This window comes from Astatotilapia calliptera, chromosome 10 (assembly GCF_900246225.1).
Source record: "Astatotilapia calliptera chromosome 10, fAstCal1.2, whole genome shotgun sequence".
Lineage (NCBI taxonomy): Eukaryota > Metazoa > Chordata > Actinopteri > Cichliformes > Cichlidae > Astatotilapia > Astatotilapia calliptera.
The window spans coordinates 14,455,080-14,472,768 of record NC_039311.1 but is presented as its reverse complement, the minus strand read 5'-3'; the positions used below and the strand labels follow the sequence as shown (position 1 = coordinate 14,472,768).

Sequence of the window (17,689 nt, the reverse complement as noted above, 5' to 3'; positions counted from 1 at the left end):
TTCTAAGCCAAAAAAAGAGACAGACTTAACCCGCGAACAGTGTTCATAAAACATCATTAGAAATGTGCTTTAAGAAATCAGTTCACATCAATAGGTAAACTCTAAATGAGACATATTTTAATATTGCCGTTGCTGATTCCAATTTGCAGAAGTCAGTGTTGCTCTCAGCAGCAGCAGCAGTTACTGTCCATTAGCTGCTTTACTTTAATGTCTGTCAAACATCATGGGCACTTTAATAACTGAGGTTACTCCTGGCCAATCAGAGCCTTCATTAAAATCACAGTTAATATTTCCAGTGGAATAAAAATTTAAATGTAAGCTAATTAAATGTTCACATGCCCGATTATTACTTGATGGAGAGATCGTAAATAAGAGCAGAAAGAAGAGTTTATTTATTTATTTATTTTTTAAAAATGCTCACGTTTTGCTGGCACACTTTCTGCAGAATCTGTGTAAAGCAATTGTATTTGTTGTTGAAAATTTGGGCTCTCATCAAAAAGTCAATGCATTCATTGAGTTTAGTCTTGAAATGCTTGATGTACCATTTGACAGAAAAGCCAGTAGACATGCAAGAACATAGTTTGCACATCATTGTGGATAAATCAGGGGCACGCCAGCTTCAATCTGTCATCTGCTATGTGATGTTCTGGGGTCATTTGGCATATAGGAAGATTAAATAGGAAACAGCAAATGTAGACAGCTGTATGTGCTTGTGTGTGCGTGTGTGTTCTAAGAATTCTTCAGTTGATGCACAAACGACCATGAAGCACTGCCAAGCAGCTCAACTACCACCTGCAACTTGATTTCTATTTAGCTGCTGTCTAACTGCTGTTGTGCTTGACAGCAACAACAACACCTTTTTCTTTCTTTCTCTCCACATCTAGTCCAATCAGGCGACAGAGTGGGGAATGGTAAGAAAGACAAGATAATTTAATTTTATTCCCAATACTTTTCCTGTCAACATTCATTCAATGTGCAGCACAATCTGGCACAAGTAGACACTGAAATAAGAGTCACTCTTTCACTAAATTTTAGTCCAAAAGCAGAACCCGTCTTTTAACAAGATGATGATAATCACATGGCACCGCATCCCGCTGAGAACAAGCTTTGCAAACACTGCTTTCCCCTCTTAAACTCGACTCCAGCTACTAGTAATATAGCAGTGTTGTCTACTGGCTCTTGCTGACATTAACAGGATACGCCTTTCAAATATCATGGCCTTTGGGACTGGGTCAGGGTTGCTATTTATAGAAGGTCAAGACTTTATGATAGCTTGGCAAGCTGGAGTGATAACTGAAAATAGAGTGGGTTTTAGTTGCTTCACTGCAGCTGATTTTGTGTCTGTTATTGCTTCAGGCTTTGAACAGATGTGACCTACACATACATGCACTGGATTACTGGTTTGTGCTGATAACTGATAATGCAGCTATGTACAGTAGGAGTGAAATGACAGCGTAGAGAGACAATTTTAAACTTTGCAGTAGAGGTTTTTTGGATTGTCAGAGACATACTGCAAGTACCCTGTAACTGCCCTGTACTGCAGTGGCTGACAAATAGTGTCACCCTACAGTGTGATTATTAGCACACTTTGTAGAGCTTTGCTTTCAAAGTGCCACAACAAACCTTTTTTTGTAAAAATATTCTCTGGTAGCCAAACAGTCCTGCAAAATATGGGGAAATTAAGTGAGCTGCTGGAGATATTATCCGTAAGGGGTTCTTAAAATTTTGATGACCCAATGTTTGATTCAGGGGTGCACACATTAAATACTAATACTAGTTTAGTTTTTCTAATGTTTCAGTTCACAGGGTGATGTTTTATTTTGCTGCTCTGATGGCTAGAAAAGAGGAATTAATATGGAAGAGAATATTGCCTTGGTTTTGTTCTTTCTGTGCTGCTATATGATAGTGGGGCAGGAACTGTGGATTCCCAGGATGCTTGAAGGCCGCTTAAGATGACACCAAGGGTCGCCAGTGGCCTGGGAGCTGCACTTTGAGATCCTTGAACATAACACCAGGCTAATACAGCTAGACAATTTAAAATAAAAATAAAACTGGAAAAAATACAATGTAGCAACAGATACAATCCTGAGTTTATGGCAAGTAGAATATTTGTACAGCTTATTTTAAATTATTTGATCAGCTTACCTGGAAAGTTTTAATTTTGTGAGAGTAACCACAGTAAAAACCTCCCTTCACTATATAGTGTAAATGACGTCGACTTGTACAATTCTTTGTTCTGATGCCAGTAACACATAACAGATCCCAAAAGGGACTCTTAGTTATCTGCGACTGACATAACTGTGATGTGACATCCTCTGTCCTCAGCATACGCTCCACCCTTTTACCTTAAACAAGCGATCTGCTCCACCCTCCGCTTAATATTTATAATCGCGCCTTTAAAACTGTGAAGCCAGGGCTGTGGTGTGGGTGCCTGTCTTGCTGTGTGTCTGGGACTGGTGGTGTGTACCTGCTGCCATACTGTTTACATTCTCCCAGTGTCAGAGCCCTGAGCCGCGATCACTTGCGCCACCATGTCTAAACCGTTGTCTGACCACGATAGAAGGAAACAGATTTCAGTGAGAGGCCTTGCCGGCATCGAAAACGTTTCAGATCTGAAGCAAAACTTCAACAGGCATCTCCACTTTACTCTGGTCAAGGACAGAAATGTGGCAACCAAAAGGGATTACTACTTTGCGCTTGCCAACACGGTGCGCGACCACTTGATTGGCAGGTGGATCAGAACCCAGCAGTACTACTATGAGAAAGACCCTAAAGTAAGTTCTAATAAATCTAGATGTGACAGCCTATCGCCTACAAATCAATTATTAATCTATCTTTTTGATATCTTTTTGGCCATTTGTGTACAAACTTGTATTTTGGGTGGTTATAGAGTAAGAGTGGTATAAGGGAAAGATGAAAGAAATTTGTTTCATTACAATTACTTCGGATCTTACACTGTTTTATGGGATGCCTGTTTCTTCTGCACTGTTTCACATTTTTTAAAGTAAACAGTGGTGTCAATTACTCAGGTTTGTTTCTAGTAAATACCTGTAGAAGGTGTAAGCATATAACACACACACAAACACACAGAAAAAAACAGATTGAAAGAAATTGTTTCCTCTTTTCTTTCACATTAGTTTTACTTTATCTAAATTTTTCAAATTTATCTAATAATCCTTTAAGGAGCTAACTCTGGGCAAAACTACAGCTCCTGTTCCACTCAACCTGCTGCTATGCTGATGCATTAGTCTTATGCATGTGTGTATAATGTCAACATATATCAGTCAAAGGAGCGGCGCTTGTCTATGTAATTAGCTTTCTTCTTTAAACTTTGTCAGCTTGATATCAAATATTATAATGTTGCAATTTTTTAATGGCAAGAAAAAGCAAAATGTGTATTGGTGTAGGGATGTAAATACTTCTTCCTCCACCGAGAGCCAAAGCTTTGTATTCTTCAACTGTACCTTCAGCAGCTTGATATCGGTGTAATGCCAAGTCATGACATTTAAACTTCACTGGGGGTTCTTAGCACTCTGCTGGTATGCTGCAGTGCTTATAGTGTGTTGAAACATGAAACCACCCCAAGACCTTCTGTTCCCTTCCTGTCTGACCATACAGCACATGTGTCATATGAGCAAATGCCTCTGAGGGTGTCTGAGTTCACTTAAAAGCAGTTGGATTGAAGTTGTATCTCAGCAACCCCAGTATTATTAGCCAACAGCTACAGAAAGAGCCTTAGAAGAACAATATAAAGCTGCCGTTACCACAATATTAGCCGCCACACCGCGTTATTGCTCGAAAATGTCACACGAAACTGTCTGTAATTACAATAGAGGGTTCAGATGCAGAGCAAAACTCAGCTCCAATTCAACTTATTAGTGGGGAAAAATGTTTCTTGCGAGATTATTAATAACCCCACTGAATGAAAGAGATTATTTTTCTTTAATAACGTTAAGAAAATTTGCCTGTACGCCATAGCTTACAATGCACGAGTTCAGTTCGCAAATTATCTGCACATGCTGCTCCTCACAATAAGTTTATTGATCGGGCGCTCTAACTCAGAAACCAGCCGAGAGCTTTTTCTGGTGCTCTGCATCGAAAGGTCAAAGGTGAACTTCTTAAAGGTCTTGCAGGAGGGAAGACATGCTAGCTTAAGAGCACGTCTACATCTTTGTGCAAAGATCACGTCCCGAAGAGTTACTATTGCAACTATTTAAACACTAATAATACACATTCATGGAAAAGCAGAGCCAATCAACACAAGAAGATGAAACAAAGATAAGATATGGAACAGAGTCATATATAATTCAGGAGATCCTGTTAGCGCTCTAGTGATACGGCTCTGTCAGATGTATTCATTATTATTTTACACATCCATCTGAACCACTTCTCCTATTACTCTAGACTTGAACTCCACAATGAAAGGTTATCAGCGGACCTTTACAGTGACCTCTACAGGAGTTATTTTTGCCCAAGCCCAAAATGTTGGGGTTACATAATACTTGAAGCAATCTGTCGCCCAGTCTTCTCTCCCCCTGCTTTACCTCCACAGCCTGTGTCCACCCTTCCATGTCAGAGAGAGAGAGAGAAAAAAAGCACACAACTAAATGGCAAAGGCTAAACAGAGGCTCAGGTGGCATATTTCTCCGCACTCTGAACCATGAAGCCAATAGATGAGACTCGCAGATTTCTTTGACAGTATGGGGCGGGTGTTAGTGGGACCTTTCCCCGACCCTGATCGCAGAATGTCACTTGAGTATTTCTGCTAGTGTTCATAAGACAGTTTTGACCTGTTTGATTGCTAAATATGATGTTTTTTTTCTCCTTTTCGAATTCACAATGCAGCGTGTGTACTACATCTCCCTCGAGTTCTACATGGGTCGCACTCTGCAGAACACCATGGTGAACCTCGGACTGGAGAATGCCTGTGACGAGGCCATGTACCAGGTGAGACAAACACGCTTATTTTAATCCTCTTTTAACTGTGAAATTGCTGCTTTCAAATACTGTAACAGAGAGGGAGCATCCCCGAGTCACTGGTTTGCTGTTGTATGCGTTTGTCTCCTTCAGTTGGGTCTGGAAATGGAGGAGCTGGAGGACATGGAGGAAGATGCAGGTTTGGGCAATGGTGGCCTGGGTCGCCTTGCAGGTGAGCATCTTTTCATGCTTTGTATTAAATAAATTCAAAAGGAATTTTTTTTTTTTTTATCCCTGTTGGATGACCAAAATACTGCATTTTTCTTTCTTTCTTTCTTTCTTTCTTTCTCTCTTTCTTTCTCTTTCTTTCTTTCTTTCTTTCTTTCTTTCTTTCTTTCTTTCTTTCTTTCTTTCTTTCTTTCTTTCTTTCTTTCTTTCTTTCTTTCTTTCTTTCTTTCTTTCTTTCCAAGAGCTGTGATATTATTGAACCTGTTATCATGTCCTGCCTTTGGTTTTCAGCCTGTTTCCTGGACTCCATGGCTTCACTGGGCCTGGCTGCCTATGGTTATGGTATCCGCTATGAATTTGGTATCTTCAATCAGAAAATTGTCAATGGCTGGCAGGTTAGAAGATTAAACTTCACATTCCTTTCAGTGAGAGAAAACAGCTGCTGTTGCTTTCCTTTTAAGTAACACCAGCTTTGTTTTTAAATCACCTGCTGGAGGAGTCTCCTTTTCATTATCATGACCTGACATCCCTTTATACCTGGCTCAGCTCAGAAGCCACCCGCTAATGAGCAGTTTTCTGCCTCAATACAAATGTGTGGCTTTACCCAGGTCGAGGAGGCCGATGACTGGCTGCGCTACGGCAACCCTTGGGAAAAAGCACGTCCTGAGTACATGCGCCCAGTTCACTTTTATGGCAGGACCGAGCATCACCCCGATGGCGTCAAATGGGTTGATACTCAGGTGAATGTGTGGAACAAAGCAAATTAAACTGAAAGATATTTCTTTGATGATCTACGGTTTTAAATAACTCGCTCTTCATGTTATGGTATTGACAGGTAGTGCTGGCTCTGCCTTATGACACCCCTATCCCAGGCTACAGAAACAACATTGTCAACACCATGAGGCTGTGGTCTGCAAAGGCACCGTGCGAGTTTAACCTGAAAGACTGTATGTATCCTGGCAGAGAGCACGTATTTTCAAAAATACATCTGTCAAATAAGAATTAGCATCAACTTAAATAATTGCTTTTTCCTTATAGTTAATGTCGGTGGCTACATTCAGGCTGTTTTGGACAGAAACCTGGCTGAGAACATCTCCCGTGTTCTGTATCCCAATGATAATGTAAGAAAATGTGGCTCTATTACCATTTAATCCACCAGCACTGCACTCATAGCCCGAGCATACAGATATTAACTTGAATTAGAGGAACTAGAAGAATGTGAATATCAAAGGGATCTGTGTGTGACTGGTTAGACCTTATCTTAGCTCAGCTGGGAGATGGACTTCCATAATTTGGACCACACCTAATGTCCTTTGTGCTCAGCTAGAGCCGATGTGTATTCTCCCAGCTTCCTCTGAAGCTCGGTTTCAAATCTGACAAAAGATCTGACCAACATGTGCCGACTCCTCAAAGGCTCCAGCAGGAGGATTTAGGAGATAACCATCTAGCGTGAGTTATAGCTCACGCCAAGTGTGGTAATTTATGTCTTTGCATTTGAGAACAGAAAGTGTGGTGTAACTCATGATGTAGTGTTACACTGCTGTTCAATCAAGTTTGCTCTAGTAATATCGGGATATTATAATAGTAGGGTGATCATTTATTAAATTTAGTCAAAAATGAAAGCTGAGGTTGTTTCAAAACACTGAAAGCTAATGTTTCCAGTTTCTTCAGTATATGAAATTGCAAACTGAAGACTAAATTTTTGCTAGTTTTAATCCCTTTATATAATTCCTTAAGTTGCTTTAATCAGCCTTAAAATGTCTTTGCAAATCCTCTCTGTTTGGCAAATCAAAACAGCAAATACACAGTATTCTCTTAACTCTTCCAAAAACATATTCATAGCCTCCAACACATTGGCTTTTACCTCTACTTCTTATTTATTTTTTTTTTTTTTTTTTCTTGGCCTGTCCCGTTTGGCTCTTTTGCCATCAGAATTGTTGTCTAAAGGCAAAGAAAGATGCCCAACGGATTTACTTTACCAAACTGACCATCCCAGCCTTGCCATAATGGTCCATTTGATTCACCTTTTATTGTTTATTTTATTTTCACTTACTGAATACGGGACAGACTTGACTGGGGGAAAGAAGGGGAGAAAGAAAGAGGGAAAGAGAAACAGCTGAGAAGAGGGACGGGGGAGAAGGGCAAAAGACAAAAACCAACAGAACGGGCAGAGAAAAAAAAAATGCATATATCAATCACCTGGATCACCTGCTGAGAAAGAAAAAAGAAAGCAAGCAGAAGAGAACAAGAGTAATAGAATAAACAACATCACAATGATATATGGGAATATGACAGTAAATACTAAATGTTAAACATTATTGTGCAGCACATAAGATCAACAGAACACAGTGTGCTTTGAGGTAGGAGCCAAAAAGGGTGTAGTTTGTGGGTGTGATCACCCGTGTGTACACCTGTGAGCATGGACGCGCTTGTTTTTTGTTTTTTTAAAAGGTTCCTTCATGTAATAATCTGCTAGAGGGTGTGGGGGGGCCACAGCCCCGTCCTCCAGGGCGTGAAGCAGGTGTGGAGGAGATCAAAACTCCAGACATCCAGAGGCCCCCAGAACACAAGAGACCAAGGAAGACCAACAGAGGGGCAGCCGCGCCACTGTCCCGGAAAGAGCTGAGGAGAGTCCCAGATGAGGACTCACTCAGCAGCCGCGGAGCAGAAGCCAGGGGGGGTTGCAGTGACGCGCCCGTGAGCTCCGCCGGCAGCCAGCTGCGCCTGAGTGACCGAGCCCCAGGCCGAGAGGCCGGGGGCACCCCACCTCCGAAGTGGCCCGAGCGAGCCCCAGGCTCCAGGCCCCGATAAGCGGCCGCCAAGGAGTGAGCCGGTGTGTACCTGGACGCCCATCCCCGGACACAAAGAACCACCAACGCACCGATGTCTGAGGGGGTCCGCCACTGGCAGGGGAAGTGGTGGTAGGGGGAGATAGGCCTCCAAACCTTGGAGGGCCTGAGATGTCCCCAGAGAGGTGGCGCCTGACACCCAACCTGACATATAGACACAGAAATACAGGCACACACAGATACAAACATCCATTCCCACCCTCATGCTCTCATATGCACTTACTCCACACTCAACCAACGTGGAGACAGACATAAAGAGACATTGTACACACGATCACACTCCCCAAGCGTACTCTACAAACCGGGTCTAGGTGCCCCCGCCCCTGGAGGGGGGAACTGCACCCAGACCCAGGTGGTGTTTCCCTTTTCCCTGCGGTGGGGGGAGGCAGACCGCCCCGACTCCGCAGCAGCAGGAAGGCTCCACACTCCAGACCGCAGTCGGACGGCCAACTCCTCCTCCTAGTCCTAGCCCCCCCCCCGCTCCAGCAGGTCGCAGAGAATGGGGGTGAGAGAAGACTCCAAACCTCCCTCCACCCGCTCATTGTAGTGTTGATGCATGTGTGTTCTAAGGTGTAATTAAAACCCAGGAGGGCATGGAGCTACCTGCCAGAGAGCAGCAGGTAAGCGCATGGTCCCTCCTGCTAGCCCTCAATGTCTACGTGTATTTAAAATTGAGAGGTGGGCAACGATGCCAGGGGTGGGGTGTACACCCTGATGGTACTTTGGACTCCGTGTATCGTGCCCACCCCCAAGATCCTATATGTATGTGTAATGAGAGTGTGAGTAATGTGAATGTCTAAGTTGTGGGATAAAATTGAGGCAGAGGCAGCCAGAAGGGGACAGGGGGGGGGGGGGGGTAGCCTCCTCTGCACCCTGGTGACATACCCCTACTCCAAGGCCCTGCATGTGTGGGTGGTTGTGGTGGAGCGGGAAGAGGGAGGCAGCTGGAGATGGGGAGGGAAGGAAGGGAGGGGCAAGTGACCCCTCCCTGGGGCCAGCTCCCCCGCTGACCCCAGTAGGCACCCCCATACTCCGCGACCCGCCAGGGAAAGGGGGCCCAGGCCCATCCAGACCGGGCCCAGTGCAGCAGCGCCGCCCGGCCCCACAGAGCCCGGGACAGTCCACCCAACCCCACCTCAGAGAAAACTGCACCCACCCCACCATCCACTCATCTTCCAGACTACATAAGACAATAAACACCCAGGCTGAGATCTTCCTCCACCTCTCCTGTATCTCCCCCTCCTGCAGAGAGAGTTCCTGAAGAGAGGAAAGCTCCTGCAAGATGTGACAATCTCCCCCACCAGTTGAAGAGCCCCCCAGGTGGCTCGACGCACCGGCGGCACCCTGCTCCAGGGCTGGGCCCCCATGCACCCACCCGCCCACAACCCCGGCAACACACCAACCAGGACCCAAGCCCCCGAGGCCCGGTCCGGGTCCCAGCCCAGAGACGGAGCGCCCCCAGAACCTCACGCCTATCCCGGACCCACCCAGGGGCAGCCAGGCTACCAGGTCAGTAACCCACGTCCGTCAGCACAGACCCTCCCCTAGCCCCGCTGCACGCAGCCGCGAGGAAACAGTCACCTGAGAGCCAACAGAGCCCCTAACCGGACATGACCGCTACCCCGGGTTGAGCCCCCCAAGGAAGATGCCTCCGGGGAACCCCCCGACGCCCTAAGCCTGTCCCTACCCCCACACCAATCACAACAGTGAAGGCGGGACCAAACTATGACCCCCCACCCCCACTAGGTGATGGAGCTGATCAAAGGAGCCCAGAGCAATTGATCTGATGTGGTGGCAGAGGCTGTATCAAGACTAATGTAATCTAATAGATAATTTCTATATTGGTTAGAATTAAGATTATTTTTATTTTTCCAGTTCATGAGGACTGTTTTCTTGGCTATGCATAGGGCAGTGAAAACCATATGGGCGATATTCTTTTCTGTAGTGACATTATCTAAGCTGCCCAACAAACACACTAAGGGGGAAGTTGGAATGTTACATTTCAGACACTTCGATAAGTCTTCACATATCTCGCGCCAAAACTTCTGAACTGGTGGACAGAACCAAAGAGCGTGGATATAATTGTCCGGTGAATTGGTTTGACAGTGTGAGCAGTTGTTGGTAGACGTAAAGCCCATCTTGAACATCCGATGACCTGTATAGTGCACTCTATGTAATATTTTGTATTGAATTAATTGAAGACCGGGATTTCTAATTAGATGAAAGGTTTTTAAGCAAATCTGAGACCAGAAGTTTAGGTCTAAGTTAACTGATAAATCCGCTTCCCATTTTGCAATAGGAAGTGATATTGATTCATCTGTTTTAGAAAGCATTCTGTATATTTTGGATAGTAATTTGGGGGGTTTAAGAGTAAGAAATTGAACCACACTTGGTGGTGTTTGTAGTTCAACTTGACCCGGTTTAAATTTCTTTTTTACTATGGATTTAATTTGTTGATATTCTAAAAATCTTTTCTTGTTGATCCCATATTGTGTAACTAGTCCGTCAAATGAAATAAATTCTGTTCCTTCTAGTATATGTTCTAAATATTTGATTCCTTTATCACTCCAATCTGAAAAGTTTATCATATTATTGTTTTGTAATATGTCAGGGTTGTTCCAGATAGGTGTACGTTTGCATGGGATTAATGAAGACGCCGTCAATTTTAGAAACTCCCACCATGCTGTCAGAGAAGAGCTGATGTTGATGCTTTTAAAGCATTCATGTCGTTGGATGTTTGAGCTGATAAATGGTAGGTCTGAGATCTCTAGATTATTGCAGAGTGCTTGTTCTACATCTAGCCAAGGTTCATCTAAGAGGGTGTGTTTTAGCCATCCTGAGATAAACTGAAGCCTGTTGGCTAAGAAGTAGTGCTGAAAGTTAGGCAGTTCTAGTCCTCCTTTATCCTTGGTCTTTTGTAGTGTTTTTAAGCTTATACGTGGGGGTTTATTTTTCCAAAGGAATTTGGACATACATGAATCTAGAGATCTGAACCAATCTTGTGGCGGTTTAGTTGGGATCATTGAGAATAAATAATTTATTTTTGGTAAGACCATCATTTTTATAGCGGCATGAATTTGGTATCTTTGAGGGATGAAAAGTGTGAAATTTATGTCTTTTGCATATTCAAGGGAGATCTGATTTAAACACTGATTAGCTGCACAGTGGACAAATGCAAATGCACGCTTATACACATGTAGTACACTTTGCCAGTATATTCTTAATGGGTGTTAGCATAATGTCTCTGCTTAAGAGATTAGACATAGATCTATTAAAGCTTCACTAAATCTTTTCTCACAAGTCTAATATGTAATTGTGATATTAAAATATTTTAGTGGTCCACGAAAAAAAAGCAGCCGCTGATATACAAAAGGCTATGCTTAATGAATAATAAAAGAAAATTCATCTTTGACTGCAGAACAGAAAAAGACAAATATGTGTCTTTACCCGCAGTTCTTTGAAGGAAAGGAGCTCCGTCTGAAGCAGGAATACTTTGTGGTGTCTGCCACCCTGCAAGACATCATCCGCCGTTTCAAGGTCTCTAAGTTTGGCTCCAGGGAGATTGCTCGCACAGACTTCAGCAAACTGCCTGACAAGGTGAAGTGAAAAACTCAACAAAATAGTTTCTGTCAAAAATGAAAAGATTTCCTCATGATGTTCTCCCTGGGTCTTCATTAAATTGCCTCTGTCAGTTTTTTGAACAGGTTGCAGGTGGGTTTTATTGTACCTTAGGAGAATAGTTGAAAAGAATAGTATCTACAAAGCGCTCTGTGACCCATTCAAACTCGGTTTTGACTTTCTTTAATGTTTTGCATATTCAGGTTGCCATCCAGCTGAATGACACTCACCCAGCCATGGCTATTCCTGAGCTGATGAGGGTTCTTGTTGATGAAGAGAAGCTGAACTGGGAAACGGTGAGTAGCAGATTAATACGACCCCTAAAAGGGTCTTAAAAGGTTATGTGTGCTTTATGTTGATTTGCTGCTTTAAATGATCACAGTGAGGTCAGTTTGTTGCACAGTATAACAGTAACAGAATAATGACACATCTGGCTTTAAATTGGTGCGAACATTTCCCAGTAGGCCTCACTTTCTGTGTGCTACCAGGCTAAAGGTTTGAATGCACAACCAAAGCAAGCTGACCCGTTTGTTTTTGCCAGTAGTTTTCTCCAGGCAGTTGAAATGGTTGACACTAGTATAACTGGAGTAAATGTGGACACTCTACCAAGCAAAAGAAACAGAGTTCAGCTGCTGGAAGGGCGAACAAAACAAAAAGTGAACTACAGATGAGAGAGTTCAGAAGCAACTGCTGATCTATTAGGTCACAAAAAAGGAGAAGCGACCTGTTCTTTCAGCAAGAAGGTGGAGTTAAAAACTTACCTACTGTCACCGCAGTGTTTGACGCTTGATGTCTGTCATTACCTTGATGATGATGACAATGGAGGGATGCAGGGTGGATATCAGCTCAGAATTTATTTATTTTTCTGTTCACTAAACCTAATGTCCTGCTGCTGATGGTGAGGCCTGGGACATCTGTGTGAGAACCTGTGCCTACACCAATCACACGGTTCTCCCTGAAGCTCTGGAGCGCTGGCCAGTCGAACTGTTTGCTCATCTGCTGCCCCGTCATCTGGAAATAGTCTATGAGATCAACCGCCGCCACCTGGAGGTTAGTTCTGCACATTGCAGCATGTCATAATCTGGGGTGTGCTGGATGCATAGGCCCCTATGGCTCCTAATTACTATATATAGCACAGGAAGGACATATTGACGTTGTCCTGTGGCTCAATGTAAATATAGTTAATGTTATAATTAATGATTTTAATCTGCTTCATAGGTAAGATAAGTTAAGAAAGATATTAACCTTCTAGCATAAATACAGCATGAAACTGAAAAACCTGAAAGGTAAAGAAGCAGAAAAAACAAAATACTTATTCTTACTTTTTTAATAATATTGTTCCATCGTGGATTTTAGATTGCTACTGTGGAACGAGACAACAGGAAACCTTATTAAAATGCAAGGACAGACTTCAAAGATTGGCAGGAGAACCAAAATGCTGTAATGTAAAAGTCAAAGGACAAAATGGTCCTGATGGGCTTTTAATTGCAACATCTGTCAGAATAGACTCCCACATTCTTCGTGAACAGAGAGAGACTTGTTTCTGACATAAAGTGGTGGGCAGGTTTTTATGAGCTGTTGCTCAACCAGATAACACACTGACTTTCATCTACTTAAATCCTGACTGAAACTGTCCTACTGGTGGTCTGGTATAATTTTAGAATAGCTGTATTGACCCTACAGTGACAAGTGTGACAAGTAAAATCATATTCAGCAAATGAAATAAAGAAATATAACCTCTGACTTAGTTTATTTTTGCTTCTCGTGCACCTTTGAATTTTGCAGAGAGTTGCTGCTAAGTACCCCGGCGATGTGGATCGCCTTCGCCGCATGTCCCTCATTGAAGAAGGCGGACAGAAGAGGATTAACATGGCCCATCTGTGCATTGTGGGCTCCCATGCCGTCAACGGCGTGGCTCAGATCCACTCGGACATCCTCAAAGCTACAGTGTACGTCTCTAAACAAAAACTGATCATCCTTTGTAGTGGTAAATCATAATCAACGTCGCACACAGATGCACGAGTGTGTGTAGTAAGTGTATTGCTATCTGTTTCATAAATCCCCATCCTCTGTCATTTCAAGGACTGCACATCATCTGTGTGTTCTGATATATGCTATGCTCTCCCGCAGCTTCAAGGACTTCTATGAAATGGAGCCACATAAGTTCCAAAACAAGACCAACGGCATTACTCCTCGCCGCTGGCTGGTTATGTGCAACCCCGGGCTTGCCGAGGTCATTGCCGAGGTTAGCAGTGTTTCAAATATACAAGGGACACAGTGCTTAAATTTAGGTTATACTTAACAAAGGACAATGATCAGTCAATTTATTTACTCATTTATTTTTTCACTTATCTTTTTCTCATTAGAGAATTGGGGAGGACTTCATTCGTGACCTTGACCAGCTTAGGAACCTCATCAAGTTTGTGAATGATGAGGCTTTCATTCGTGATATTGCCAAAGTGAAACAGGCAAGTAATGTGTTATTTTGTCTAATATGTATCCAGCATTATGCTCAAAAAGATACAAGAATGCTTGTGAATGTTTATAATTGTGTCTGAAGATGACAGGATGTCGAAGTCCTGCAGAGAAGCGGCACATATATTTCACATTAAGCAACCTGTGCCTGTTTTCAGAGTGCACACACAAACTGTTCTGTAAAATATCTGATGAAATATCGTTTTTTTCCAGAGACCCAACCTGCTGACCTATTTGTTCCTCTAAGATCAGTGTCAAAGCCTGCATTAACAGTTAATAACTGCAGCATCTACACCGTAGCCAGCACATATTGTGGTTTACCACTTCAGTCTGGGAAAAATGCCATTTTATGAATACTTCGCAAGCCTAGATGGCTGTTGTCCTTGGGGCTTTCAGAGTACATTTCTGCACATGAACAGTAATAGCATCAGGATAGAGGTGGGCCCTGACTGTCAGTTGGGCATGAGTCAGTGGGCTTACCTCAAGGCCTTAGGCACATTGGTCCATGGCTTCTGACACATGCGATATTCAACACGTGACACTCGCCTTGTGTTTGAGCTCACAACACTGGACCACTGGACTGTGACCTTGGTTCATTTAGTTGCATAACAAAGACAATATTTTACAGCAAACAGTTACAGACAGAGGAAGGTGTTCTGGGAAGCAAGCACTGACTCGGTTAATGAAGAAATTCCAGAGATCCACCTCTCATCTCTGACACGTGACAGTCATGTAGCTCTTTTCTGTCTCTGCAACTGACAAGCAAATAAAATGAATACATCATTAGCCCTGAAACCTCCCCAAGGCAGACAGTAGTATACGCATATGGCCAAAAAGGCATTCCTGACAGTCACAATTGTGCTTTTCTTTTCTCATGTTCTTGGGTTACCATACTTTGACTATGACTTGTTTTCTTTTTTTGGAGTAAAATAAATGTTTTGATCACGTAGGAAAACAAAATGAAATTCGCTGTGCACCTGGAAGAGCACTACAAGGTGAAGATCAACCCCAACTCCATGTTTGACGTTCAAGTCAAGAGAATCCATGAATACAAGAGACAGCTGCTCAACTGCCTGCACATCATCACTTATTACAACCGTAAGGATGCATTTAAAAGCCTCTGCCATTTTCATTTGATTTGATATTTTCTCAAATCCAAATAACATGTTGCTCCAGATCTTTACCGACTGTGTGTCAGAGCCTACAAAAAGGATTTTGCTGCTCGCCTCAGTTTTGTCTCTTTATATCTCCACCAGGCATCAAGAAGGATCCCAACAAGCAGTGGACCCCAAGAACTATCATGATTGGAGGAAAGGTTTGTATTTTAATTTAACAGCTATTAGCTTTAAATTTATGTCACATTTCAGCACCATTCGATACGAAGTGTTAAGGCTATTTAATGTCGTGTCTCTAACTGTGGCTCTCTTGCAGGCTGCTCCTGGATACCACACTGCAAAAATGATTATCCGCCTGATCACGGCTATCGGTGAGGTGGTCAACAATGATCCTGTCGTTGGAGACCGTCTGAAAGTAATCTTTTTGGAGAACTACAGAGTAACACTGGCAGAAAAAGGTAATTACCAAATCACTGCAAATGTTTATTAATATTTATTCTAAAATTTCTCAAACCCCTACTTCTGCTCTTTCCCAGGCATCCCTGCTGCTGACCTGTCAGAGCAGATCTCTACAGCTGGAACTGAGGCCTCTGGCACTGGCAACATGAAGTTCATGCTGAATGGCGCCCTGACCATTGGCACCATGGACGGGGCCAACGTGGAGATGGCAGAGGAGGCCGGTGAAGAAAACCTATTTATCTTCGGCATGAGGGTGGACGATGTCGAGGCCCTTGACAAGAGAGGGTAAGGAGAGAACATTTATTACTCCTAGCCTCATATTGTCTTTGTAATTTCGATAACTACTGTACGTAATATATTGCCATATCTGTCAGACAAACAAAAGATCAACTATCAAGATTTTCTGATATTAAAACGAGTGTACACATGCTCTGACAATCCAAACAGAGACTCAAATGTTATGTCCACACAAACTGAGATTTTCCACACGAAAAAGGTGTGGCCTTGGGCTCATATTTTTTATAGGCCCTATTTGCTTTTTCCTTGTGAATGATTCAGTTACTACGGCGACAACCTGGTCCTTCTGTGTTTCTGAATGTGTTTGTTATTTATTTTCTTTCCTGCTTAGATACCACGCCGAAGAGTACTACAACCGTCTGCCTGAGCTGAAACAGGCTATTGACCAGATTGCTGGAGGCTTCTTTAGCCCAAAGCAGCCTGACCTGTTTAAAGAAATTGTCAACATGCTGATGCATCATGACAGGTAGAGACACATCTAACATTAGATGCCTGAGGCTCAGACCTGCATGCACACATACAAATATTGTGTATGAACTTGCTGAACATCCTGGTGTTGCTGCATGCAAAGCAATATTCAGTGCACATGTTCATTCACACATATGCATTTATTCATATGCAACAGGTGAACTTTGTTATTAGCCTGTTATGTTATCATTTGGTTAATGGCATTATTCTCTGCATAGGTTTAAGGTCTTTGCTGACTATGAAGACTACATTAAATGCCAAGAGAAAGTCAATGCTCTTTATAAGGTAGGAATTAAATGCAAAAGCTGGGAAAAAATGCTTCTTATGTATTCATAGTATGATATAGATAGTTGTCTCATTCACAGTGTAAAAGTCAAGTTATTCTTGGCTTATCAATCATTTTTATTCTCCCCTAGAATCCCAAGGAATGGACCAAGAAGGTGATCTACAACATTGCTGGGTGTGGCAAGTTCTCCAGTGACCGCACCATTGCCCAGTATGCTCGTGAGATCTGGGGCGTGGAGCCCACGCTTGAGAAAATCCCCGCCCCCGATGACAAACACTAAAATGTCTACATGACAGCCAACACCGCAGTTTCCCTTGTTGGTTCAACTGTCTTCAGAACTCACACGGAAGATACTGTATGTCTTGCAAAAGTCCCCCACAAACCTTTGTCCACAGCCATTAATCAGTGTCACATATAAGCTCAAGTTTACATTTTTCATACCTGCATATTCGCAGCATCCAGGTTACAGGCTAGTGAAGTAAATCCATTGCAGCTGTCATCAGTGAAGCAGAAACTGCTGTTTAGCTGCTGGAAAAAGGACAAAAGAGATTTTTGTTGGGGCTTGTAGAATTAACCGTGGTATCTTTGTATTCCGAAATATAAAGTCTTGTATTTCCATTTCAGACCCATTCTGAATAAAAAACAAAAACTGTCTTAAAAGCCATAAATAAAATCTGACTTATTTATTTAGCTGTTTCAGGCATGATTCATAATTGTAAAATACAGAATAAACATGCACGTACATTTAGCCGCAAATTCAACTTAGAGTGAGTTGGTGAAAAAAGGCATCTATGGACTTTACCTTGACCTGCACAAACAGTTATCGTCAGAATTGCGACTCGACAAAAATCCCAGAATCTGTGTTGATGGACAGTGAATGCACCAGCTGTACGCCGGAAAATAAAAACTTCAGCTCATCCAATCATAACAACAACATAAACAACAAAAAGGAAATGATGATATGCCTCCACTCTATA

At 42.8% G+C, this 17,689-nt stretch overlaps 1 protein-coding gene across 1 annotated transcript; it reads left to right on the top strand.

Annotated features, from left to right (window-relative positions):
- The first annotated feature begins 2,410 nt into the window (after window positions 1–2,410).
- On the top strand, window positions 2,411–17,385 carry pygma (phosphorylase, glycogen, muscle A). The gene is made up of 20 exons (XM_026182009.1): window positions 2,411–2,774; window positions 4,846–4,947; window positions 5,071–5,149; window positions 5,437–5,540; window positions 5,754–5,885; window positions 5,981–6,092; window positions 6,184–6,266; window positions 11,448–11,591; window positions 11,816–11,908; window positions 12,516–12,662; window positions 13,398–13,561; window positions 13,743–13,857; window positions 13,979–14,080; window positions 15,038–15,185; window positions 15,344–15,402; window positions 15,519–15,660; window positions 15,739–15,946; window positions 16,290–16,424; window positions 16,645–16,711; window positions 16,843–17,385. Exons 1-20 carry the CDS (start codon window positions 2,532–2,534, stop codon window positions 16,990–16,992), a joined length of 2,529 nt encoding a protein of 842 aa, XP_026037794.1. The 5' UTR covers window positions 2,411–2,531; the 3' UTR covers window positions 16,993–17,385.
- Window positions 17,386–17,689: the final 304 nt, after the last annotated feature.

Bases quoted from the DNA above. Each gene is read 5' to 3' on its own strand.
- pygma (XM_026182009.1), top strand. From the start codon at position 2,532: ATGTCTAAACCGTTGTCTGACCACGATAGAAGGAAACAGATTTCAGTG. The intron at 15,947-16,289 runs GTAAGGAGAGAA...TTTCCTGCTTAG, and splicing joins GAGGCCCTTGACAAGAGAGG to ATACCACGCCGAAGAGTACT. The intron at 16,712-16,842 runs GTAGGAATTAAA...ATTCTCCCCTAG, and splicing joins AAGTCAATGCTCTTTATAAG to AATCCCAAGGAATGGACCAA.